Source organism: Cibotium barometz, chromosome 31 (assembly GCF_041138505.1).
Source record: "Cibotium barometz isolate CiBa-2024 chromosome 31, ASM4113850v1, whole genome shotgun sequence".
NCBI lineage: Eukaryota > Viridiplantae > Streptophyta > Polypodiopsida > Cyatheales > Cibotiaceae > Cibotium > Cibotium barometz.
The window spans coordinates 22,573,232-22,598,494 of record NC_141076.1 but is presented as its reverse complement, the minus strand read 5'-3'; the positions used below and the strand labels follow the sequence as shown (position 1 = coordinate 22,598,494).

At 47.8% G+C, this 25,263-nt stretch overlaps 1 protein-coding gene across 3 annotated transcripts in view; it reads right to left on the bottom strand.

The window, feature by feature from the left end:
- The window catches only part of LOC147620629 (uncharacterized), a 74,621-nt gene extending 52,237 nt beyond the window's left edge, over nt 1-22,384 (bottom strand). For 2 of the 3 annotated variants that reach the window (XM_086824882.1, XM_086824883.1), the window contains exon 1: nt 22,089-22,374. In XM_086824882.1, the coding sequence (XP_086681008.1) occupies nt 22,089-22,182 (94 nt within the window). In that variant the 5' untranslated portion in view covers nt 22,183-22,374. Of the gene's footprint in view, nt 1-22,088 lie in introns of all 3 variants that reach the window. The other variant, XM_086824881.1, reaches the window with a different exon arrangement.
- Nucleotides 22,385-25,263: the final 2,879 nt, after the last annotated feature.

The window sequence follows — 25,263 nt, the reverse complement described above, 5'->3', positions numbered from 1 at the left end:
ATGTATATATGTATATATGTATATATATATATGTGTGTATGTGTGTGTTGACTCCTTCCCATGACTTCTTTCTGGATCTGAGGCAGTCAGGTCGCATTTTTATTGGCAACAACTCCACCATACCGATACACAGTGAGGGCCGGATGGAGATCATTCCTGATGGCAGAGGGGGGAAGCATTCCTCTCATGTCCTTTACGTCCCAGCACTTGGTTTTCATCTGTTGTCAGTGCATGAGGTATGCAAGACTGGCTTCCAGGTGGAGTTTGAGGAGCATTCTGTTGCTCTACAGGACCGCGAGACTGACCAGGTTGTTTAGGAAGGCGACGTTGAGAATGGTATATACAAACTCTCCGCACTCTCCTCTTTGACAGGTTCTCAGACTAGTGACTTGTGGTGCTTTCGGTTTGGCCACTTGAATGTGGATGCGTTGCGGCGAGCTTTCCGGGACCAAATGGTGGTTGGCTTGCCAGATGTTGGCAACAGGCAAGGACGCTGTAGTTTTTGCATACATGGTATAAGCAGCACAAGGAATCTTTTCCGAAGCAGGCTTCCAGGCGGGCTTCGAAACCATTGGAGTTGGTACACACTGACTTGTGTGGACCTATGCAGACAGCATCCTTGGGAGGTTCTTTGTACTTTATGCTGCTTGTTGATGATTGTTCCAGATTCACATGGGTTTATTTCCTTTCACAGAAGGACCAAGCATTTGCTCGGTTCAAGGAGTGGCATGTAATGGTGGAGAAAGAGTCTAGCTTGCAAGTGAAGACTCTTCGGGTTGACAAAGGAGGTGAATTTTCTTCCAATGCTTTCGTGAGATTTTGTGCGGAACATGGCATCGAGAGGGAGCTGGCCAATACAAGCTCGCTGTCAGAGAATGGAGTAGTTGACCGTAAGAATAGGATTGTGGTGGAGATGGAGATGGCGAGGACTATGCTGGAGCATCGCGAACATGACTCCCTTTAAGGCATATTTTGGCAGGAAACCCGATGTCTCCCATTTCCGTGTGTTTGGGAGCGCTCCATATGTTCACATTCCGAAGAAGCAGAGGGAAAAGCTTGACTCAAGTCCCGAAAGCTTGTCTTTGTGGGATATAATTCTCTTTTCAAGGGATACAAGTTGTATGATCCAGAGAAAAACGAGGTTGTCGTCAGCAGGGATGTGGTTTTTGATGAGCATGTTCCGGTTTCCACTCTTGATGAGCCACCACTTCTTGGAGACCCAGAAGATTCTGATGATGATTCCCAGTCGATTGTTCCAGCTGGACAACCTCAGTCACTTGAGGAGGTTGAGCCCGCAGTTGGAGATGAGCCCCCGGAGCAGCAGGAGGCTCCGCGTTCTGTTCGAGTACCCAGGTGGTTGGTGGACACCCTTTGGGAGTTGGGTGTCACGGAGCTTCCCTTCGAATGGACCACAGAGGATGGACCTCGAAGATCGCACAGAATTCGTGATAAAAGTCATTCAACAGAGCTTTTACAGGTAAACTATGCTTTGATGTCTCGTATCATGCGGGACAAAGAGCCCACTTCCGTCCAAGGAAGCCCTTGCAAAAGATACTTGGAGGAAAGCCATGTAGGTGGAACTGGATGCCATTGAGAAGAATAACACTTGGGAGTTGGTACCGAGGCCGTCGAAACGGTCTGTCAATGGTGTCAAGTGTGTCTTTAAGACCAAGTATACCTCAGATGGGTCGGTGGACAAACACAAAGCCAGACTTGTGGCTAAGGGTTATGCTCAGCAGCCTGGCATCGACTATGAGGACACCTTTGCACCGACAACGAGGATCACCACGATTCGGACCGTTCTTGCCCTTGCTGCTTCTTAGCGGTGGCCCGTATATCAGATGGATGTTAAATCTGTGTTCCTTCATGATGACCTGCAGGAGGAGGTGTATGTTGAGCAACCTCCAGGCTTTGAGGTTCCAGGATCACAAGGGATGGTTTACAGGTTACGGAAGGCCTCCTTGTATGGTCTTAAACACGCTCCTAGGGCTTGAAATCAGAAGATTGATTCCTTCTTTCTACAGGCTGGATTTCAGAGATCGGTTGCAAATCCCAATCTATATCTCTTTCGGGAACGCGGCATGGTCACGCTGATCATCCTTATGTGGATGGCCTCATTCTCACCGGCGGTCATATGGAGTACATTAGAGTGACGAAGGCTGCCTTGTCAAAGGCGTTTGAGATGACCGATTTAGGCTTACTCTATTTCTTCTTGGGATTGGAAATCTGGCAGACCCAGAGGGGATTCTTTGTCTCTCAACAGCAGTATGTTCATGAGTTGCTTGAGGCCTTTGGGATGGAGAACTGCAAGCCTATCACGTCGTCGATGGACCCGAACACGAAGCTTACAGTGAATGATTCTTGTGAGCTAGTTGATGCCTCTGTACCGGAAGCTAGTTGGTTCATTGATCCGGTTGCTAAACACCAGATTGGACTTGAGCTTTTCTGTGGGGTTGTTGAGCTTAGTCATGCAGACGCCGTTGAAGTCTCATTGGGACGCAGGATTGTGGATCTTGCGGTATTTGCAAGGTATGAAGGATGTTGGATTCTTTTACACAGGAGGGGGATTGCAGGATGGAGTCAAACTCCAAGGTTGGAGTGACTCAAATTGGGGAGGAGATCCACATCAAGCTACAATTTTTCCCTCGGCTCAGGAGTGGTTTCATGGTGCAGTAAGAGGCAGCCAACTATTGCCTTGTCATCGACAGAGCCGGAGTACCGAGCTGCTTGTGGTGCTGCTTGCGAGGTTGTGTGGCTGCGGAGGTTGCTTGGTGAGATTAGGTTTCCACAGAAGGAGCCCACGGTCATGCAGTGCGATAACCAGAGCTACATAGCTATTGCTCCAAACCCGGCCTTCCATGCCCAGACCAAGCACATAGACATATAATATCACTTTGTTCGTTAGAAGATCTTGGTTGGTGACATCTTGCTTCTTTATCGTTCGACGGAGGACAATGCGGCGGACCTCTTCACGAAGTCTCTACCTCAAGCTATGCTCCGGCAGCACTCCAGCTCACTGGGGTTGGTTCCACATCCAAGAGCTGAGAGGGAGTGTTAGCAGTCATTTCCTGTCTGTATATTTACACCACGGCCTCTCTTGTTGGTGTGCCCGCCCGATTTAACTGTTTTCTCATTTTTCCCCACTTTCCATATTTTTCCCATTTCATTCTGGGTGTGGGAGGGCCGTCAGCTACCTCTATGTGCTGGCCGACTGGTGGATTCTCTCCCGACTACTGTCCAGCACCTGGCTGACTGCCCTTGTACTGGCCGAATGCACCCTGTGCTGGTCGTGGGTATTTATTGCTCTTGTCGGCTGTTTATTACTGGCCGACCAGCAGCATGGGGCCATATATAATGGCCCCTTGCCCCCCACACTCTACATATTGTATTGCGGGATTTTGTTGTGTATATAGCAGAGTTATACGCTTCTCTCTCTCTCTCTCTTTGACTTCTGCATTTTTCTGTTGTGCACTTGCTCTTGGTGTTTTCAGATCTTGTCTTCATTTTAGCTGCATATTCTGACAGACCAGCACAGGGTGCAATCAGCCGGGGTGCAATCAGCCAATACAAGGGCAATCAGCCAAGTGCTGGACAGCAGTCAGGAGAGAATCGACCAGTCGGCCAGCAGACAGAGGTAGCCGACAGCCCTCCCACACCCAGAATGAAATGGGAAAAACAGAAAAAAATATGGAAAGTGGGGAAAAATGAGAAAACACCTAAATCGGGTGGGCACACCCACAACAAAGGAGATGACTGCTAACACCCCCTCTCAGCTCCTGGATGTGGAACCAGCCCCAGTGAGCTGGAGTGCCGCCGAAGGATAGCCTGAGGTAGAGACTTCGTGAAGAGGTTCGCCGCATTGTCCTCCGTCGAACAATAAGGAAGCAAGATGTAACTTGGTTGAACACAATGCTAATCAATACACTTAAACACACTAAGATTTGATGGACACTTGCTCAAATACAAGAAGTAATTTGCTGAATTGACAAGAGACACACAATGAGCCGGAAAGGCTGACCCCCTCCCTCAAATAAAGTATATTGATCTTGGGAAAATCAAGTACATAGTGTCATGGGCATTTCTGACCAGATTTCCATACCAATGCATATGAATATAGTATTGCAAATAAGTGGTTGTCGATGTAGACTTGCAATCCACACTACCCTCTCAAATGTCCATGTTCCCTACCATCTGCTCTTTATTGTTCCACCAACAGATGGTAGCAACAATCTGCAAGAGAGCACGTAAGACAAGAGAACACTACACAAGGTATGTGATCTTGTAATCCAGTTCCTCCCTCCTGCTACTTGCTTCCATATTTAAGCATAAAAGCTTACCAATTGCAAGTAGAGTCGATGACAGCGAAAGTCTTCGCGATGGAAGCCCTTGGAGTGATGAGAGCTTCGATTTGTCGCATTTCTTCGCGACAAAAGTCTTCAAGAGGATGAAGGGAACCTTGGGAAAGCTTCCCCTATGGTTCAACTTGAGAAAGGAGGGTTGAAATTAGGATTTTCAGTAAAAAGACCAAAAATTACAACAATAAAGAGAGTTGTTTTGCTGAATTTCAGTCATTGGGAGTGTGTCGGAGAGTGATTAGCATCCAGAAACACTCTTGGAAGCTTGAGAAACACCTTAGCAAGCTTGGAAATGGAGTTGGGAAGGAGAAAGTGCAGAAAATGCAGCCCAACAGCCCTCATGAAGGAGGCGCCAATCTCTAGAGAGAGGAGGAGTGAGATGGTGAGTTGTCCAATGTGTCAGGCAGGTGCTTTGTGGAGCAAGCTAGAGTGGACACATGGCTGGTTACTCCCTTTGTACAAAGGGGATAAGGTCTGGGCGGTGGTCATTGGGTTATGTCCACCTCGGGACATCAGTGTGTGTGAACACCGGGCTGGTCATAATTTATAAGTGAGTTTTGGTCACCCAAAACTTAATGAAGTGTGTACACACTCACTTATAAATTAATGCTCACTCCTAAGGCTAGGTTTATGACCAATACTTACCACCTTTCACATACCACATAACCATGTCAGCAAACAGTTTCACACGCACGGTTCGCGGGCAAGCATCCCCTTACCCAGAACTACACATTGGTCAAGCAAGCATGAAAACAGCATGCAATTTTTTTTTTCCGAGAAAAGATCCTTTCATTAGTTATAGAAAAACGCCCGTAGGGCTACAAAAGATCCTCTCCTGCTCATAAGGAAACAGAGCAAAGATCCAAGCTAGGCAGCTAGGGAGACTCTGCCTAGGTGCAGAAAAGTACAAATATCAGTACAAAGACTGAGAGGCTATATCATACAATAGGAGGGGGGAAAAGCCAAACAGGTGGCCTGTAGTGCCAGCGGGGGAACCCGCGTGTAGGGTATAGAAGGGGCCGCTGCGCCAAGTGGTGTGAAAGGCCTGGCGCCGCAAGATCGCCTCATCCGAGTCGCCTCGGATGCGGTCATACTGTCCTCGCAAGGTGTGGATCAACTCCTGCCAAATCCCCCGAACAATCTCTGCTGGTGGCTCCAGTCTCCCCTCAAAGGCCCTGAAGCACCGGGCTCTCCAGGTGAACCAGATGGTGAGGCTGCTGAGGAGCTCCCATCGTAGATCCCTCTCCTGTGTCCAGCCGGCGGACGAGAAATCCGATGAAGGAACCAGGCGAGGCTGGCCCCTAATGAATCTGATGGCCTGGCTGTCCTGCTCCATCTCATAGCCCAAAGCAGGCCCTGACGAAGTCGACCAAGCAGCGGCACCCCACGTATACATACCCTCTGGAGAGAGGGGGGCCAAAATGCGCAGCATCCGCAGCCAAATCTGCTGCGCCTGAGGACAATCCCATAGGCAATGTCTTTGTGTCTAAATAGGGTGGCCGCACCGGACGCATGCCGCCGGAAGACCGCTGTAGACAAGCCAGGTGCCAACTGGAGAGCCCCTGTGGGCGACCAGCCACTGGAAAGTCGAGATCCTGCGTGCCTGTCGACTAGCCCAGAGCCTGGTCCGAAAATCCTCCAGGAACTGCTGTGAGAGTCCCTGTAGCCGCCAATGCTCCGAAGCAGCTCGAGAAACCATCCTCCTCGCTGTCAAAATATGTCGCCCCAACCGAACAGTATACTGGAAAAAGGTGATCTCTGTGGCCTCAGGGGATGCATAAGGATCATGCCACTCGTACTCCCCAGGGTCCCACTGGAGCCGGGCCAAGGGGCGCGCTGCATATGCCCATATGCGCCAATCAGAGTCCACATCTGCAAGGTCTGGGTCAATATGCCACTTCCGAGAAGCGGCGGCCACTACCCGTATCCTATGAAAAATGCACTCTGCAACCAAAGGCGACTCCACCTCCACTCTCTGAAGTCTGCCCTCATCTTGGATCTCATAGTAGAGGCATCTACCATCCTCAGTGCAAGCTCTGACAGCAATCAGGATCTCCAACTGTGTAAAGGCTCCCATCCACCGTGGGGCCACTGGCTCGAGAGGCGTGAACCACTCCTCTGTGAGTGCCACCTGAATGTCATCCCTCATAATCAGCCCCCCTCTGAAGTGACTCAACCTCTCCACCTGGATCGCCTCTGGGAGACTGCAGAAGGCCTGCCAGTCTCCAAAACTACGTGCTCGGCCTGCCGCCAATGGTCCCCAGGCTAGACGAGGCCGAGAACCCAACATATGACCCTGCTCTGTGCGAACCGCTGGGCTCCAGATGAAGGCTGTCTGGCCCGCTCCTCATCACAAGGAGGAGGTCTCTGAGAGAGTCCCGGTCTCAGCAACTCCCAAGCTCGCAAGATGCTCAAGGCAAATCTGTCCTCCCATCCTCTACTGAGGCCTGTCCTTCTCATCTCTAGCAGCCGCTGCAAAAGCAGCTCTTTCCAAGGCTCAGCGCCTGGAAGCAGCCCCCGAACAATAAGCTTCCCCAATAAGGCTCTACTCTGATCAACTGGATCTATAATGCCCAAGCCCCCCTGGGCCAGCGGAAGTGTAATAACTGCCCAAGCAACCTTAGCCCGGGCTGGCTCACCATCCCGCCCAGACCAAAGAAAGTTCCTGATCAGCCTCTGTACCTGGCTCATGCAAGAGCTCGAGAAGCTCCAGCAAGACGTGATGTACCACATGGTCGCTAAGAGCACCTGATTCGCCACCACCACCCTCCCAGCCAAGGATAGCCGAGCTGTACTCCAATACAAAAGCTTCCTCTGAATGCTCAGAAGAAGCGGGGCAATCTGCTGCTCAGGTGACAAATCTGGTCCAATCTGGCATCCCAAATACCGCACTGCTGTGCCAGGAGGAATCCATCGAAAACCCGGGTCTGGGCTCCATGCTGGAGTGGGAGCGCTACTGATCCAAAAGGCCATTGTCTTGCGCCAATTGATCAATGCTCCGGAAGCTGCACTAAAAACCTGAAGCGACTGCTCAGCCCTCTGAAGATTGGCCTCCTGGCCATGCAAAAATAAACCCGTGTCATCAGCAAACTCAGCATCGAGCAGGTCCTCCCCCCGGACTGGGAGCTGGAGTCCTCTCAATCCAACCTCCTCTGCCGTCAGATACATGCTCATAGCCTCAGCAAAGAAGAGAAAAAGAAACGGGACGAGAGGACACCCCTAACGGACTAATCTGGTCAACTCAAAACTCGGCCCCCGTCCTCCTGCCATCAGCACCTGGCTACGAGCTGTGGAATATAGAGCCGCCACTCCTCGAATCCAAACTAGCTCAAAGCCCAGGCGAAGCATCGTGCCCTCTAAGAAACTCCAATCGACTCGATCGTATGCCTTCTCAAAATCGAGAAGCATCACGACCACGTCCTCACCGAGAAATCTAGCTCGGGCCGTCGCCTCTCAGAAGGTGAAAATGTTGTCAAGGATACTACGCTCCTTGACGAATCCTGTCTGGGTAGCATGAATCAACTCCCCCAGGAAGGGCTGGATCCTCAAACTCAAGGCCTTTGCTAAGACCTTGTAGATAGTATTGAGGATCGTAATGGGTCTCCAATGCCGAATATCATCTGATACTCCCTCCCCCTTGGGGATAAGAAAGATCAAGCCCTCTGAAAAGCTCTGTGGCATCACCCCAGTGTCCAAAACATACTGAAAGCCCCTACGGAGGCCTGGCCCCAAAAGGTCCCAATAGCGCATAAAAAAGGCAGGCGACAATCCGTCCTCCCCAGGGCAACTGTGGCGCGAAAGGACTCTCAAGGCCTCAGCAAGCTCAACCTCTGAAAGAGGCTCACCCAGAACTGTACGCATACGATCTGTGACCCTCCTCTGCACATGGGCCCACACAGTTTGTCTGCAAGCATCCCGAGCCTCAGTGGCTGGCTCCGCTGAAAGCAGGTCTCTATAGAACTCAGTGGCAATGGCTCTGATCTCCCCAGGCTCAGTGGCTACCGATCCGTCCTGCCTCCTGAGCTGGCGGACTCCTGCTCGAGCATGGCGAGATCCAGTAATCTCAAAAAACTCCCCAGTCACTCTATCACCAAGCTGCGTCCACTGAGAGGCCTGGCGACGATAATAGAACTCCTCTGCCTCTCTAACCTCCTGATGTGCCTGGCTCAGCTGGGACGCCACCCACTCACATGTAGGCTGCTGCTCCTGAAGGCGCTGAAGCGAAGCAAGGCTACGTCTCAACCGACGCTCCCGCTCGCGTGTCTCTCCCAGCCGTGTCAAGGCTGCAGCGTGCAAAAAAGAGCTGAGCTCAATGAGTCCCTGGGCACACTGACCTGCTGCATCCTGGTCAGGGCTCTGGCTATCATGCCATATCCTCTCAATGTCCTCAGCAAGACTAGGATCTGTAAGTATCCTCTCTGGGATCCTCAACTGCAAGCTGGTCTCCCGTGTCCTCTCCTCAAGTGTCAAAATAACTGGCGCATGGTCTGAAAAAGAGGTGCCAGCGAGAATGCCAACGGAGCCCCCTCGCTCCCCTAGCCAGTCGCCCACATAGAAGCGATCAATCCGTGATAGATTAGTCCCTCCCTGCCGGCGATCCGACCGAGAGAAACTAAGACTGTCCTGAGAGCGGGAGAAAGCCTCATGTTGCCATGCATCAGTGATCCTCAGTGTCATGCAAAATCGCTCCCAAGCTGCAAGCTCCGTGCCATGCACTGTAACATGACTGCCTCCCACCCTATCGACCGGTTCCTCAAGCATGTTGAAGTCTCCCCCAGCACACCAATGTGCGGCCTCTGGCAATGCATCCGTAACTTGGGTCCAGAACTCTACTCTGGCACTAGCATGGTTGGGCGCATAGACATTGAGCACGCCAAAGAGCTCATCATGCATCCTCAGAATGACATACTGTGCTCTACTAGGCACAATGATCGCGCGATCCACAATGGCCTGCCGCCATGCATCCGCAATGACCATACATACTCCTCCCTGCATCCTCAGAATGACATACTGTGCTCTACCAGGCACAATGATCCCGCGATCCACAATGGCCTGCCGCCATGCATCCGCAATGACCATACATACTCCTCCTTGCCCACCCAAGGGGCCAAACCCTGCAGACCAAAAGGTGTCCCATCTACCAGGCATCACCGAACCATATCTCTGGATCCTGCTCTCACCCAAATGGTGCTCCTGCAACATCAAAATATCAACACTACCCCCAACCAGGCATCTCTGAAGCTCCTGCCTCAAGCAACCACCATAACGTATATAGTGTGCGCCGCCAAGGTCCTGTACATTCCATGAGATGATCCTCATGGATGACCTGCTGAGGTGGATGCTGTCTCAGCCGTACGGCGGGCCTTCGCAAGCGGCTTGGATGGAGAATAGTCCCCATCGGAGCGGCTACGAATCTGCCCACCCGGTGTGCTGCAAGAATCTCAGATCAGGCGCCAGTGGCTGTGTCCCATGGCGACTGCCTCCCGCTCAGACAGAGCAACCTCGTGTATGCATACATATCCAGGGTCGCGTGCTAAGTCTGCCACTATGCGAACCACCAAATGTCGAATCTCGGAGGCATCCACACTCCCGGGATCTAAGAAAAAATGAGCCAACTCCCATAGTTGGCCTATCACGTCTGTCACCTCCAGATCGCTCACATGGTGAGAAAACTCAACTGCCTGAGTCTTCAAAGTGCTAAGAGCGAGATCCATAGTCCACTCCCGGTCGCTAGGGCCTCAGAGAGGGAATGAGAAGGCCACCGCTGAATCAAGTGCCTCCTCCCCTCGGGCCGGAGGTATCACTACATGAACTCTAATGGGTGCTGGCTCATGGGGGCCCTCCGCTCCAAAAAGCCGTGTGAAGGAATAATCAAAAGCCTCCGAGCGCTGTCTAATGTCGAGGCGACTCAGCCGACTGCGGATAGAGGATATCCGTGAAGCCCAAATCGGCATGGTAAGTCTCCTCTGCAGTGCTCGAGCAAGGTCGGTGCTCAGTGTCTGCCGGACTGCAAGTGAGCGCCAGGGAACTGCCAAGGCCTCCTGGGGAGCTGAGGCGATCGGGGGGGGGGGGGGGAGGAGGGAGAGGAGAAGGGGGGGGAGAAGGAGCCGCTGCCAAAACCGGAGCGGGGACGGAAGGAGGCGAAGGTGGAAGCAAGGCGGGAGGGGGGGACGAGGGAGGGGGGGGTGGGAGCGAAGGAGGGGGTGCTAGCATCTCCTGGTCCTCAGTCGGCGCTGGGGTCTCCTCCTGTAAGGGAGCAAAGCTGTTCCTCACGGGAACCCAGTGATGCTGAGACTGTGGCTGCTACTACATCGGTCTCTGCGCGTGCTGCTGGGGCTGTCTCCCTCGATGGCGCCCCTGCCCAGGCTGCCACTCCGAGGTCTCTTTGGGCTGAGCAGGTGTCCCGAAGGCTGCCTGCCGAGCCGCATCTGTGGGCGGGCCATCGGGGGCCTGCTGCTGCGGTGAAGGTCACTCTCTGATCAATCCATCCCCCCCCTGTCCTAGGTAGCTGAATGACCTTTGGAAGGGAGGAGATGTCAGGAACTAAAACTCTGACCAAAGGTAGCCCAGCTGCTCTGGCCACCACTGAAGCTGCTGTGGGGCCAGTCTCGAGCACCGAACCCACCAATGCTCCTAGCCTAGAAAGGAGCGGAAGGTACTCACGGCGGAGTCCAGGGAAGCAAACTGTAACATGGAAAAGGCGCTCTCCCTGCTCGGCCGCCCGCTGCTGGGTCAAATCCATGCTGCCAAGGTCTGAAGAATGCCCGAGCGCCCCTGATGTCAAGGGGACTCGTGGCTAGGACCTTGGCCACGCTCTGGGCTGTCTCGAACTCCATCTGGTAGTGTCCACGGCCCAGTAGCTGAACGTCCAGGATCTTGCCCACATCTGCAAGAAGGCGGGCCTGGAGAAGATCCCGAATCTCCCCTCTGTTGGGGCGAGTGCCGACTACACGGCAGATGGTGGAATGTGCCGGGAGGCGTTCCACCTCTGCGCGAGGCTCGCTTCCTCTTCTGGCGAAAGAGAAAGCCTGATGGGGGTATCCTCAGGGGTGGGCGAGGGGGCTGCAGGAGAGTCCCTCTGAGGTGGGGCGGGAGGAGCCTCCATCAGAGTCTGAAGCTATGTCGAAGGCAGAGCGAATGCGGATCCTACAAGAGCCGAGCTGCACACAAAGGGGCGGAGGGGGAAGGCGGAAGATAAAGAAAGAACCCCAAGGGACGAAAAAACAGAAAGAAGGAGCGGGGGGGGAGGTAAGGTGGCGAAGACAAAAAACCCCCGGGGGGGGGGGAGGGGGGGGGCGGAAGCAGCGTGAAAAAAAGGGGGGGGGTGGGGAGGGTGGGGGGGGTGGGGGGGGGGGAGAGGGCGACGGCTGGCGGAGGGGGGGGACGGGGCGCTGAAGAAAGGAGGGGGGGCGCGAAAGAGAGGAGCAGGGGACGAGCGCTACAGCGCAGGGGCGCGCAAGAAAAAAAACAGGCGAACGAGCCATCAAATCAGCCCAAATAGTGGCAAAATCAGCATCCGTATGATACAAATCACGCATGGCAAACAAGTCCCCATGAGAGGCAACCGAGATAGCTGCTACATACGGCTTTCGTGACAATGCATCTGCCATTACATTCTTCTTTCTTGGGGTGTGCAAGATCTGAAAACGAAACATAGAGAGGAAATTGGCCATCCTCATATGCTTCTCTGACAATTTAGTTTGGATAAGAAAATATCTCAAACTCTGGTGATCTGTCTTGACAGTGAAATCAACCCCAAGAAGGTAATGTTTCCATATAGTAAGTGCATGAATTACAGCCAAGAGCTCTTTCTCATAAATGCCAAAGAGATAGCTCTGCATCATGCAATCTACGGCTCTCATAAGCCACGGCATGTCCCTCTTGATTAAGGACAGCTCCTATGCAATTTCCAAATGCATCACATTCCACACTAAAAGGCTTTTGCAAATCCGAAATGATCTCAACACTGGAGCATGAGTAGTTGCATCTTTCAATTTGAGGAACGCATCCCTCTACATTAGTCCATTTGAATGTGGCCTTCTTCTTTGTCAAATCATGCAAAGGAAAAGCAATCCATGCAAAGTGCCGAATAAACCTGCGGTAGTAAGAGCATAATATAAGAAAACTACATATCTCATGCACCGAACTCAATTCGGGCCAATTCCGAATTGCATCAATCTTTGCAGGATCCATCCGCACTTCATCTTTGGAGACAATATGCCCAAGATAATGTATCGCTGACAAGAAGAACTCACTCTTCTTTGCATTTATGAAGAGTTTATGCTTACCGAGTTCTTCAAAAACAATGGCCAAATGAGCTCTATGCTCTTCTTCGGTCTTCGAGAAGACTAGGATGTCATCAAAGAAGACACCTGTAAATTTCCTGTACCCACGGAATATGCGATCCATCATTCTATTGAATGTAGCCGGGACATTTGTAAGACCAAAAGGCATAACAAGATACTCATAAAGCCCAAATGCTATCTTGAAAGCAATTTTGTGTACATCTTCAGGCACTACACACACTTCATGATATCCACTCTTGAGATCAATTCGACTAAAGCATGCCAATCCATCCAACTTCGAGGATGTCGTCTATGCGTGGAATCGGAAACCGATTCTTGATGTTAAGCTTATTCAAAGCTCTATAATCCACACACATACCAAGGATACATCCTTCTTTTGAACCAAGAGAACGGGTGAACAATATGGGAAAGAGCTTGGCTGAACCAAACCCTTCTCAAGAAGCTCATTCACCTGCTTCATGATCTCCACTTTTTGGGATGCACTTACACGATAGGCTGGCCTATTAGGTGGTGAGCTACCCGGCACGAGATCAATGCGATGATCTTCCGGTCATACGGGTGGCAACTCATTTGGTAACTTATCAACAAAACAATCATTGTGCTCTTGCAAAAATTTCAGCCTATCATTACTGAGAGTGTTTACATGTACATTATTTTCTTCAACATGATCTCGTACAAAAATTAAGTACGCAAAAACACTCTTCTTCATTACTTTCTTAATTTGTACATGAGATACGAGGGAAATGGTATCACCCTCTTCACCAGCATCAATTACATGCTCTCCGCCTTTATGCATGAAGGTGATCCTGTTGGTCTTGTAAGCCTTGCACGGATCAATACGTGTATGCCAAGGCTTTCCAAGCAATACATCACAGCCATTCAAAGGCACCACAAGAAAATCCTCACGATCCACATAGCCTTGAATGTGTATACACAACGTGCCAAAAATAGGCATGACCTGCACTTCTCTACCAACAAAGGCAGCCCCTGCTTCAATTTGAGGACTCATGTCCTCCACTTCAATACCCAAAGCAACTGCCATCTGTGTGGATATGAAATTCTCATATGCACAATCATCAAACATGAACAAAGCGGGCTAATCCTTGAGCTTTCCCCAAGCTTTACATACAACCCTGTCTTTGCTATCATGTGAAGTGTTGCCCTGCACATCCGGAACCATATGCACATTAGGCTTTGATGCATTTGCATTATTACGCTTCTTCTTGTTTAGGCATGCCTTTGCAATATGCTCGGTGCTACCACGAGTAAAGCATTTCCCCTCGCTCATATATTGCTTTTTCAGCTCCGGAGTGAGACCATAGTCTCTCAGTTTGAAGGGACACTTCTCGATAGTGTTATTTTCGGCCTTTGGACCATTTTTATCTTGATTTTGGTCCTTTTTAGGTGGATGTCCATTATTTTGCAGGTTTTGAACAGCCCTCTCTTTGCCTTGAAATGAGGGTTTAGCCTTATTGGATCGACTCAATTTGAGTTTCAACTGCTCGGTGGTAGTGGCGGCTGCGATTAATTGGTGTAAGGTGTGACCAGGATACATTTGTAGTCCCGCTTTGTACACGGTTGCAATCCCGATTGAAACCTTCTCTTCCTTTCTGCGTCGGTGACATGCATAAATGGAGACACCTCCAAAAGTACTTTCCAAAACTTTTGTACATATGCATTCACTGATTCCCCCTCATTTTGCTTCACCCAATCCCACTTCATTGTTATCTCATTCAATGCATTGGGAGGCAAGAATTAAGCATAGAACCTCTCCTTGAACTCTTCCCGTGATCTAACAGGATTCGGTGAGAGCTTCTCCGTGAGCCACCAATGGGCAGCAGTGCCTTTCATGAACATGCTTACATGCCGGATCATGGATTTCAGAGTGAAATCCTCATCACACTAAAAGCAATATCAAACTGGACAATAAAAGCAAGTGCCTTTGATGCATCATATTCCCCATGATATGCGTCAAACTTCACAGATTTGTCTCCGGCTTTGAAGTCACGAGACTTTGATGCATGTGCCTGCATCTCAACATGTTTTCCCCCATGTTTGTCCATTGGGACAACCCCTGTGTGACTGGCATCATTTTAGGACCAAAAGGTGATGCATAAGGCATAGATACATGTGCCCTGTAAGCATGAGGCATGGCTGGCCCCTCTACATGCATTGGTACATTTTCAGCCATAGCTTCTCCCTCACGAACACACTCGAAGGCATGAGTGGCATGAGAGATACGCGGAATACCTGCCCTGCACCAACAGAAAATTGCAGCCCATGTTGCATGTGTTGTGCATGCACATTTTCAACCGGCAATGGCATTTGACATACATTTTGACCACTACCATAAACATTGTATCCTTCACGGGCTACATAAGGTATTCCTGCATGGCGTGAAGTCACTGATTGTTCCGCTCCCATAGCATGGAGATTCATCCTCTTAGACATAAGTCCTTGTTCGGGCACCTGTGGGGATTCCAAAACATGTGGGATGGTTGCCTTTTCTGCATAGGCATCCTCGGTACGAGTCAAGTATACACGTGCTACATCCCTCGGTTACATGTGCAACTCTTGAGCAATCATTGCCATTGCATGATCCATATAAGATTCAGCTTTCTTGGCCTTCAAAGGGTCATGTACCAATGGATCCTCGCGGCGGTAGAGATTCAATTCTTCTTGTTGTGCATGGAGAAGAGCCTGCATACGAGTAAGTTCAGCCCTCAAGACTATGAACTCTTCTTCCTGCATCTTCTCTTTGCCACGGGACGGCTGTCCCACATATTCATGTTCCCTATTATGCACCACATGAGTTTGCTCATCCTGTAAAGCATTAGAGGCATGCATTTCATTGTCCCTACCTCTTGTGTTAGCATCTCCAACATTCATTGTATGGCTGTCCATAATGTTCTAAGTGTAGAGATAGCTAGTGTTCACGGTGATCGTCTCTCATGATGGAAGTGAAAAAGAACCGTATGCTCTGATACCAATGTAACTTGGTTGAACACAATGCTAATCAATACACTTAAACACACTAAGATTTGATGGACACTTACTCAAATACACGAAGTAATTTGCTGAATTGACAAGAGACACAATGAGCCGGAACGGCCAACCCCTCCCTCAAATAAAGTATATTGATCCTGGGAGAATCAAGTACATAGTGTCATGGGCATTTCTAACCAAATTTCCATACCAATGCATATGAATACAGTACTGCAAACAAGTGGTTGTCGATGTAGACTTGCAATCCACACTACCCTCTCAAGTGCCCATGTTCCCTACCATCTGCTCTCTACTGTTCCACCAACACATGGTAGCAACAATCTGCAAGAGAGCACGTAAGACAAGAGAACACTACACAAGGTATGTGATCTTGTAATCCAGTTCCTCCCTCCTGCTACTTGCTTCCATATTTAAGTATAAAAGCTTACCAATTGCAAGTAGAGCCGATGACTGCGGAAGTCTTCGCGATGAAAGTCCTTGGAGTGATGAGAGCTTCGATTTGTCGCATTTCTTCGTGACAAAAGTCTTCAAGACGATGAAGGGAACCTTGGGAAAGCTTCCCCTATGGTTCAACTTGAGAAAGGAGGGCTGAAATTAGGGTTTTCAGCAAAAAGACCAAAAATTACAGCAATAAAGAGAGCTGTTTTGCTGAATTTCAGTCATTGGGAGTGTGTAGGAGAGTGATTAGCATCCAGAAACACTCTTGGAAGCTTGAGAAACACCTTAGCAAGCTTGGAAATGGAGTTGGGAAGGAGAAAGTGCAGAAAATGCAGCCCAACAGCCCTCATGAAGGAGGCACCGATCTCTAGAGAGAGGAGGAGAACGCTTTGTGGAGCAAGCTAGAGTGAACACATGGCTGGTTACTCCCTTTGTACAAAGGGGATAAGGTCTGGGCGGTGGACATTGGGTTATGTCCACCTCGGGACATCAGTGTGTGTGAACACCGGACTGGTCATAATTTATAAGTGACTTTTGGTCACCCAAAACTTAATGAAGTGTGTACACACTCACTTATAAATTAGTGCTAACTCCTAAGGCTAGGTTTATGACCAATACTTACCACCTGTCACATGCCACATAACCATGTCAGCAGACAGTTTCACACGCACGGTTCGCGAGCGGGTGTCCCCTTACCCGGAAGTAAACATTGGTTAAGCAAGCATGAAAACAACATGCAATTTCAATTGCAAGCAAGCACATAAAGATGCTATGCAACGCAACATTGGTATGGACAATCCCCGTTCATGAGACTATACCAAAATAGACGTGCTCAAGGCAAGTACACGAGGTACCAGACCCAATGGAACACCAATCCACCAAGCATTTCCAGGCATGTACACAGAGGCACAAGTCCCAACGGACAGCCAAGTCCATAGTATCACATGAGTGGCATCAATCCCCGGCATATACAACTGCCATGGACACCAGTCCAATGTACATACATGATGAGAAAGCACGGGTGGACCAATTGGGTGGCCAAATGGTGACACAAGATGTCACCAGCTAAGATTTTCTCATGAACAAAGTGATATTGTATCTGTATGTGCTTGGTCCGGGCATGGAAGACCGGGTTCCAAGTAATAGCTATACAGCTCTGGTTGTCACACGATGACCGTGGGCTCCTTCTGTGGAAACCCAATCTCACCACGCAACCTCCGCAGCCCCACAACCTCGCAAGCAGCACCACAAGCAGCCCGGTACTCCGCCTCTCTCGATGACAAGGCAATAGTTGGCTGCCTCTTACTGCTCCATGAAACCGCTCCTGAGCCGAGGGAAAACCTGTAGCCGGATGTGGATCTCCTCGTGTCTGGATCTCCTCCCCAATCTGAGTCACTCTACTTATTTGACCACGCAGGGATTTTGCAATAGTCCAACGTAGAGCACCCTCTATGTGAAAGAGGATCATGGCACTTTGATTATGCTCATTCTTTATGTGGATGACATGTTGCTAACTGGGAATGATATGGATAAAATTTCAGCATTCAAAGCTGAATTGCAATCGTCATTTGAGATGACAGATTTGGGATTGTTGCATTATTATTTGGGCATACAATTTGTGCAGACAGATGTTGGGATTTATGTACACCAATCGAAGTACATTCAAAGCTGTTGCACAAATTCAGGTTTCAAGATTGTAAGCCCACCTCTACTCCAATGGAGCCAAGGCTGAAATTAAGCATGTATGATGTTGGAGAGCCTTTTGATATGAGTGTTTACAGCCAAGCAGTGGGCTGCCTCATATATTTATGCAACATACACCCAGATATTCAGTTTGGGGTTTCCCAGTGTAGCAAATTTATGCACAGCCCAGGTACAAAGCATTGGCAAGTAGTGAAGCGGATCTTCCGCTACTTCAAGGCTCCCTGGATCTTGCGTTGATATATCCCAGGGAGACAACTTGCAATTACAGGCTTACAGTGATTTAGACTAGGCTGGTGACTATGATACACAGTAGTCCACCAGTGGGAATTGGGACATTCATGCATGGCTTAGCAAAAAGCAGCCCACTATTGCCACATCTACTTGTGAGGTTGAGTACAGGGCAGCCTTTACAGCCACAGTGGATTGTGTATGGCTGAGGAGATTGATATCTAATCTTCGTGAGTGTCAACAAACACCCACCACCATACTCACTAACAGTCAGAGTGCTATAGCCGTGGCACGAAACCCAGTGTTTCATGCACGCACTAAGCACATAGAGATTCATTATCACTATGTCAGAGAGAGGATTCATGCAGGGGAGATCACATTATCTTACTACTCTACACAGGACAATGTTGCAGATCTGTTCACAAAGGCGTTGCCTCGAGAGAAGTTTGAAGCTTTTCGCAAAGCTTTAGGCTTACTCTCCTACAAAGAGTGATCTATTGCTGACCTTGTATAGGTTCACATTGCCACTAAGGGAGGTTTATTGGCATATATGATGTGAGCTATGCCACATATGCTGTGAGTAGTGCCACATGTGAACATGGGCTAACAGAGAGCACTTTTCTCCCTTTGGGTTTTTCCCCTTGAATACTAGGTGTGAAAGGACACTACACTTATTGTATTATGATATTGTAGAGTCAACTCCCTTGCTCCACACATCTTTGTATTCTATCTACTTTGAGTAGCAATCACTCTCTCTCTCTCTTGAGAGCTTTCTACTGTGTACCATCTCTGTGTGGGTGTGTTCTTTGTTTCTCTGAAACCCTAACTCTCAACAACTGCTTCATGTGTAGGACTTGCACACCTAGCCAAGACCATTTACGGGACTTGCACACTTGACCTTGGACGCTTAGAGTGGAACCCTGGCTGACTCGTGTCCCAGACTGCTCACAAGGGACCAGTTTCCACTCCAAGTCCTCCACCTACTTGTACAGATATGTCCACGTGGCATCCAAGTGCGGGATGCATATGACACCCCCTTCTACTTAACTCGAAGCCAGAAAGCCTCCAAATAGTCCATCAATAACGCTGGATAATCTTCAAAGAAGGTCTTGTCAAGCCACACCACTCCATGTGTCCCTCCCTCTTGAAACTTCGAGAGGAACTCTCTTTCTTTTCGGCCGAAGCCGTGCTTGAAAAGATGTAAAGGGATCTGTTCTAGAACCGTAACTTCAGCTTCATGTCCACTATGTCTAGTCATGTTCATCGTGGATATCGGAGAGAGGAGGTCTAATGTAAGGCTTCAACCAATTGACATGGAACACATCATGCATGGTCCAACTAAGAGATAGCTTCAGCTTCATGGAAACCTCATTGATCTTCTTTAGAAAGGGAAAGAGTCCGAAGCTTCAAAATGACAACTTTGGGCATCGCTAGCCCACCTATTTCAACCTTTGCTTCATTATCATGAGATATACCCCTTCTGAAAAGATCACATCTGTTCTGTCCTTGTTTGGCCTACCAAGTGTAGGCCTCCTGCGCTTTAGCCAATCTGTCTTTCACAGACTCCAAAATCTCCTAGTCAAACTCCGTCAATCTGTTAGCTTCAGGCACTGAGGACGACGTCCTAGTCAACAAAGACTGGAACGGTCTTTCAAATGCTGCCACGTATGGGGTCTTACCAGTAGCTTGCTAGTCGTGAACATAACACTTCAACACGTCCAACGCCAATTGATTGTAAATCTCCATCTGGCCGTCCATCTATGGGTGGAATGCACCAGAAAAATTTAACTTAGTTCCAAAATTATGAAATAATGCCCTCCAGAAATGACTGGTAAACTTGGCATCTCGATCTAACACAATGGTCCTAGGTATGTCACCTATGGGGTACCAATGTCGAATAAACAACCTACAACATCTTCAGCAATCACGTTAGCCCTACAAGGAATAAGCATAACAAATTTACTAAAACCATCGATGATCGTCAAACACTGTGTATTACACTTACCCGAACTGGGAGGCACGAAATACATCGAAATGTCTTAAAAGGGTCCTTCAAGAATGGGTAAAAGGTTGTAACAACCCCATCTTCTTGTCATGTGCAAGACGTGCTAGCTAATCCCAGGGCTGATCCCTGGAGGGCAACAGATAAAGAATCAAATCAGAACCAAATTTTGGAGCATATACTACTAATATGGGCAGGAGTACCTTGTAGAGGGACACAGGAGGCTACTGGCCAACTTATGAATGAGTAGACCTCTCTCAGCTACATGTATGGAATATTTGTCCAGGATCTGGCCGACAGCAATGGGTCATCCCAAGAGGCCAACGCTAAGCAAGGAGCCTTAGATAATGCAACCTTCAAATCCTTCAAAGCCTGTAAACCCCACGGGATCATCTTAATCTTTTGCCTCTGAGTCTTGACACCTTTACGCAACTCAATAAGAGTTGCCAAGACGTCGAAAAACTTGTCGATGTGGGTGGAATATGCCTAGCAAATACCCACAAACGACCTAACATCATATGCTATTTCCGGAGTCTCCCAATTAAGGATCTCCACCACCTTTTTAGGGTCTAATCGGATGCCAGCGGCACTGATTATATATCCAAGGTAGTGAACCTCTTATAATAAGAGAACAAATTTCCCTTGTGCTCCTATGCTTAAAGTCAATTTACTTCCTTTTTAGGCCATAGCGACCAATGCTCCTAGGATCATGAAAGCTACTTATCGGTCCCGACTAAATACTTATCAACCCTGCCGAATGGTTTCTCGCATACTTCTCTAGCATTGGTGTCCGTGAAGTCCCAGAAAGCGTTGTGCTCCCAAACAGGTGCTGCTGGAGAACAAAGGCCAGAATCCAAGGTCCATGATAGCCCCTATGAGATGCAAGCCTTGATATGCGATTGACTCCAAGAAACAGTATCACCTGCCATGACACATCTCCTTGATGTATCACCACCAAGCTATGATGGGGTTCATGAGAGTGATAAAGGTGCTTTTCTCCTCACGTTAAAAGGATTTCATAGCTATGCTCCATTATAAAAAGCTGCAGGAGCAAATGCATGTCCTATGGACACACTTAATTACAGCATTGCATGAAATGTGTCATGCCTCAATTGGATTAGAGGATCCTAAGAGACCCTTTCTTACTTTGGACCAACCCATAACTTCTAGAATACTCTCGGTAAGCTAGATGTATGGAGGTTATTAAGGCGCCCAGGTTCCCCATTGCTACACACATAAAAGACCAGTTGTTATAAGGGATAAAACCATGCTCTCATCTTAACTTGCATTGACTTGTAACCATCAAGATATTGCATTGGAAAGGTTCTCTTCTTTATCTTTGGAGGCTCTTTGTGGTAGTATAAATCCATTCAAGGCATTCAAAAGCATGATCTAGAGATTCATTCTATGCATAGTACATGTCTCTGTTCCTCTGAAGTGGCTACACCTCGTAATTTGTGAAAATACCATTCACATTTTGGCAGCTTTTGTTTACGATTATGAGAGTGTGAATCACAAAATGGCCTTTGTGATTGCTTTGACCTTGTTTGTTGGCCATCCTTCATTCTCTCTTTCATGTCAAACGAGATCCATAACCGGCAAAACAAGACATAGGGCAAAGTTTCAAATGATTGCTGCAGGAAGAAATAGGATGTAGCGCTTTAAGAGTAATCTATCAGAGTCAGCATGGCTCCATTCTTCTTATTTCTCCATCAAGTGCCCACCTACTCACTTAAATGCATCAGACAACATCCCTCCCCGCCCCCCGCCCTGCTGCCCCTTTCCCCCCCAAAAAAAAGGGACTGTGCTTTAAGAAAAGAGAGAGAAGGGTTCTCATTAGACCTCTTGATTCAAAAAAAATGTTATAAAATATACTCGGATATGTGTACACCTGAGAATCAGCTTACATTGATGATAAGGATGTATGTAGATGAGTGTATTAATGCACTCACATATACAGCTCACTTAAGCATGGGCGTCATTAGATGGTACATATGCATGTGTGCGTATACATAGATCCATTAGAAAACCAGCAAGGCGGCAAATGACCTCGAAGTTCAGAAATGGTAGTGTCGTCGGATGCCGAAAGAAGGAAGTTAGTTCCCAGGCTGGTATCCACTGCGATTATCTTCGCGCTCTTCATTCTCTGCTGCTGCCGCTGTTGAGTCCGCGTGCAGAAGCTTCAAGGATCATCCACCCACCACAAACCCAATACCTGGTATACTACAATAGAGAGATCATTGCCGTCATCTCATGCACGGCTGTGCCGGACTAATGGAGCGAGAACGAAACAGAAATTTGCCACCATGACCATTATATAATTTAATGTCGTATTTTCATTATACTGGTGCAGCTTGGTTTTCTTATGGTTGGTCATACTCATGAAGATATTGATGCATTGTTCAGTCGCTTCTCTGAGAACAAACGATAAATGCAATCTTAAATCAAAACGTGTCATTAAAATTGCAAAAACACTTTGGATCTCAATGTTTATTGAAAATAAGAATCATATTTACACAAGTAATAAAAATTAATTAAAACATATCTACACCAAATCCAAAAATTTCCAAAAACAAAAATCACAAAATAAATCTTCGCCCTTGGATCGCTTTATTGTTGACCTCGATATACAAGACTCATATTACAATGCCTAGACACCCAAGTAATTTCCTAAAAGCTAGTCTAGACGAATTTCTTAGTCTAGGTTGTCTGGTCGAAAGCACTTGCTAAACGAGGAGAGGAGATATCATGCCTGGCCAAGCCACTCTTTACTTGTTTGAACCTGAGAGTTGGCATCTACATGGCTATTCCAAGAGATGTGGTTGTGACATTGAAGGGTTCTTACTCTGTGAATAAGAGGATGGAATCATGGAACTTGGTGTCTCCATAGTCATGAGATAGGAGCTGTCAAGATGAAGTAGAGACCCCTGACACCATGGGTGAAGTTAGGGATCCAGTCGGTGGACTTTGTGGAGACGAGCATATCAGAAGTGTGGAGGTTATTGTTGTCTTGGTTTCCACTATGATTGGCGTGTTAGTGATAGAAGATAATACGACAATGGTGGTCGATGATGCGGTGGTACTAGCAACAACTGCACTAGATGAAGGAGAGGATGAAGAGGCTGCTAGGGGTGGTGTGGCAAAAAAAGTGCTCCATGCAGCACAGGTAACCCATTGGTCCGTGCATGATCAATGATAGCCATGGCATTCCAAAGCAGCTTTGTCAACATGTGCTCCTTGCAGTACTCTTGTAAATCCTGTAACAAAATACCAGCCCACTCACAACAGGTGTACCTGGTGTGATGTTCCAAAACCTAGATCGGTTGAGGTGTAACTCATGTGAAACACTCTTCAATTGCAAGATCATAGACCTTACATTTGCTCGTAAGATTCCCATCCAACATGCCCTCCATTAGAATTCCTTGAGTGTTGTTTATCACGTGTTTCTTATGATGTTGAGGGTGAGTGGCAAGGAATGGATTTAGGAACCATCATTGGCAAAGCCATATAGGGTTGTTCAAATGTTCTACAGATGAGCTCCTTAGTGAAGTATAGTATATATTCTTGATCCCCCCACTATATCTGTGACTTCAAAGTGAAAAATATTCAGCCTTGCCAAGAATTGGAACAACATCTCCTTAGTAAGTTCCTCCCCCATGCATTTTGCCAAACTTTGGAGTTGGAGGTGAGCAAGTTTCTTGCTAGCCCAAGACCTCATGTAGACTGTGAAACATTTCAAGGTGAGTAGTATTGCAATGTAAACTTCACTCTACCCAAAAATTTGGTCTGGGTCAAGAATCGATATCCATCGGTGGCGCGAGCGCATTGTGGTCCAAGAGGATTCTTACATCCTTCTCCAAGCTCATTCTTGCCATCATTTTGCCAATAATAATCAAACAATTATTGACAATCGCCTATTAATCCGCATTGTGGTCCAAGAGGATTCTTACATCCTTCTCCAAGCTCATTCTTGCCATCATTTTGCCAATAATAATCAAACAATTATTGACAATCGTCTATTAATCCGCATTGTGATTAGCAAGCAAGCAAGGTAGATAAGATGCCAATATTAACAAGGTTTTAACATAAGAGCGAAGTATGAGTTTTTGTTTAGATTATACTTGTACTTCGGGGTGAGGAGGATTGCTTGATCATGGGAGTTGGTATGAATGAAAGTGGTAGGAAGGGGCTTGAGTTGACCTATTATATTCCCACAAGATCTATTTTCTTGATTCATCTTCAGAATCCACAAGGCGTTTATACCATTATAATATCCTTGAGCCACCAACAAAGTTTTAAGCACCCACCTTTGTCTTTTGCAAGTATGTCCTTTTCTCACCTTGAATATGCGTCTTTAATTGTCATTGAGAATTTCTTGAATGTAGTGTGAATCTTTGGTTGTCACCAAACTTGGACCACTCTTACCTGGTTTGGTGGCTACTATTTAGGTTCATATCTCAATAGTTGCCACTAAGCCAGAAAAGGTTGTGTAGTGTGAATCTTTGGTTATCGCCAAACTTGGACCACTCATACCTAGCTTGGTCGCTACTATTGAGGTTCATATCTCAAGCCCTTCAGGTGTAGATTTTATAGAGTCTTCCAAACACAATGTATGGCTTTCTTTAGGTACCCACCTTTGGGAGGCGAAAGCTTAACATTTGTCTAATAGGTCTCTCTCATGGTCTTTAGTAGTGTTTTGAGGATGTGTGTGCTTTTTCATTGGACTCTGGGGATGGAGGGTCAGAAAACGGCACTATGGTGAAAGACACTGGTACTATCAACCCTATTATCATTAAGAAGGTTGATAGGCTTGTGTTCTATGAGAGACACGATGACTTGGGATCCATGCTACCCCAATGCAGCCTTGCTTAAATCCCAATGATGTGGAAATTGATACAACTTATCCAACTTCTTTCTAAGAGGATTTCTTAGTAATAATTCCTTCAGGGAGAACGAAGAACATGAACTCGGATAGGTAGTCTTCAATACTATTGGTGGCTAGTTTGAAGCCAGAGTCTAATTGGTTATGGTAAAATATTATCATGTGACATTCAGGATATGGGCTTATAGTTCATATGGTCTATAGCTAACTTGGTCCTTTCCCGATTGGAATTGAAAGCCAGAGTCTAGCTGGTTCTATTGAAATAATACACCCAAATATCATGTAACATTGGGGATATGGGCTTATAATTCATATGGTCTGTAGCCAAATTGGTGTGAACCA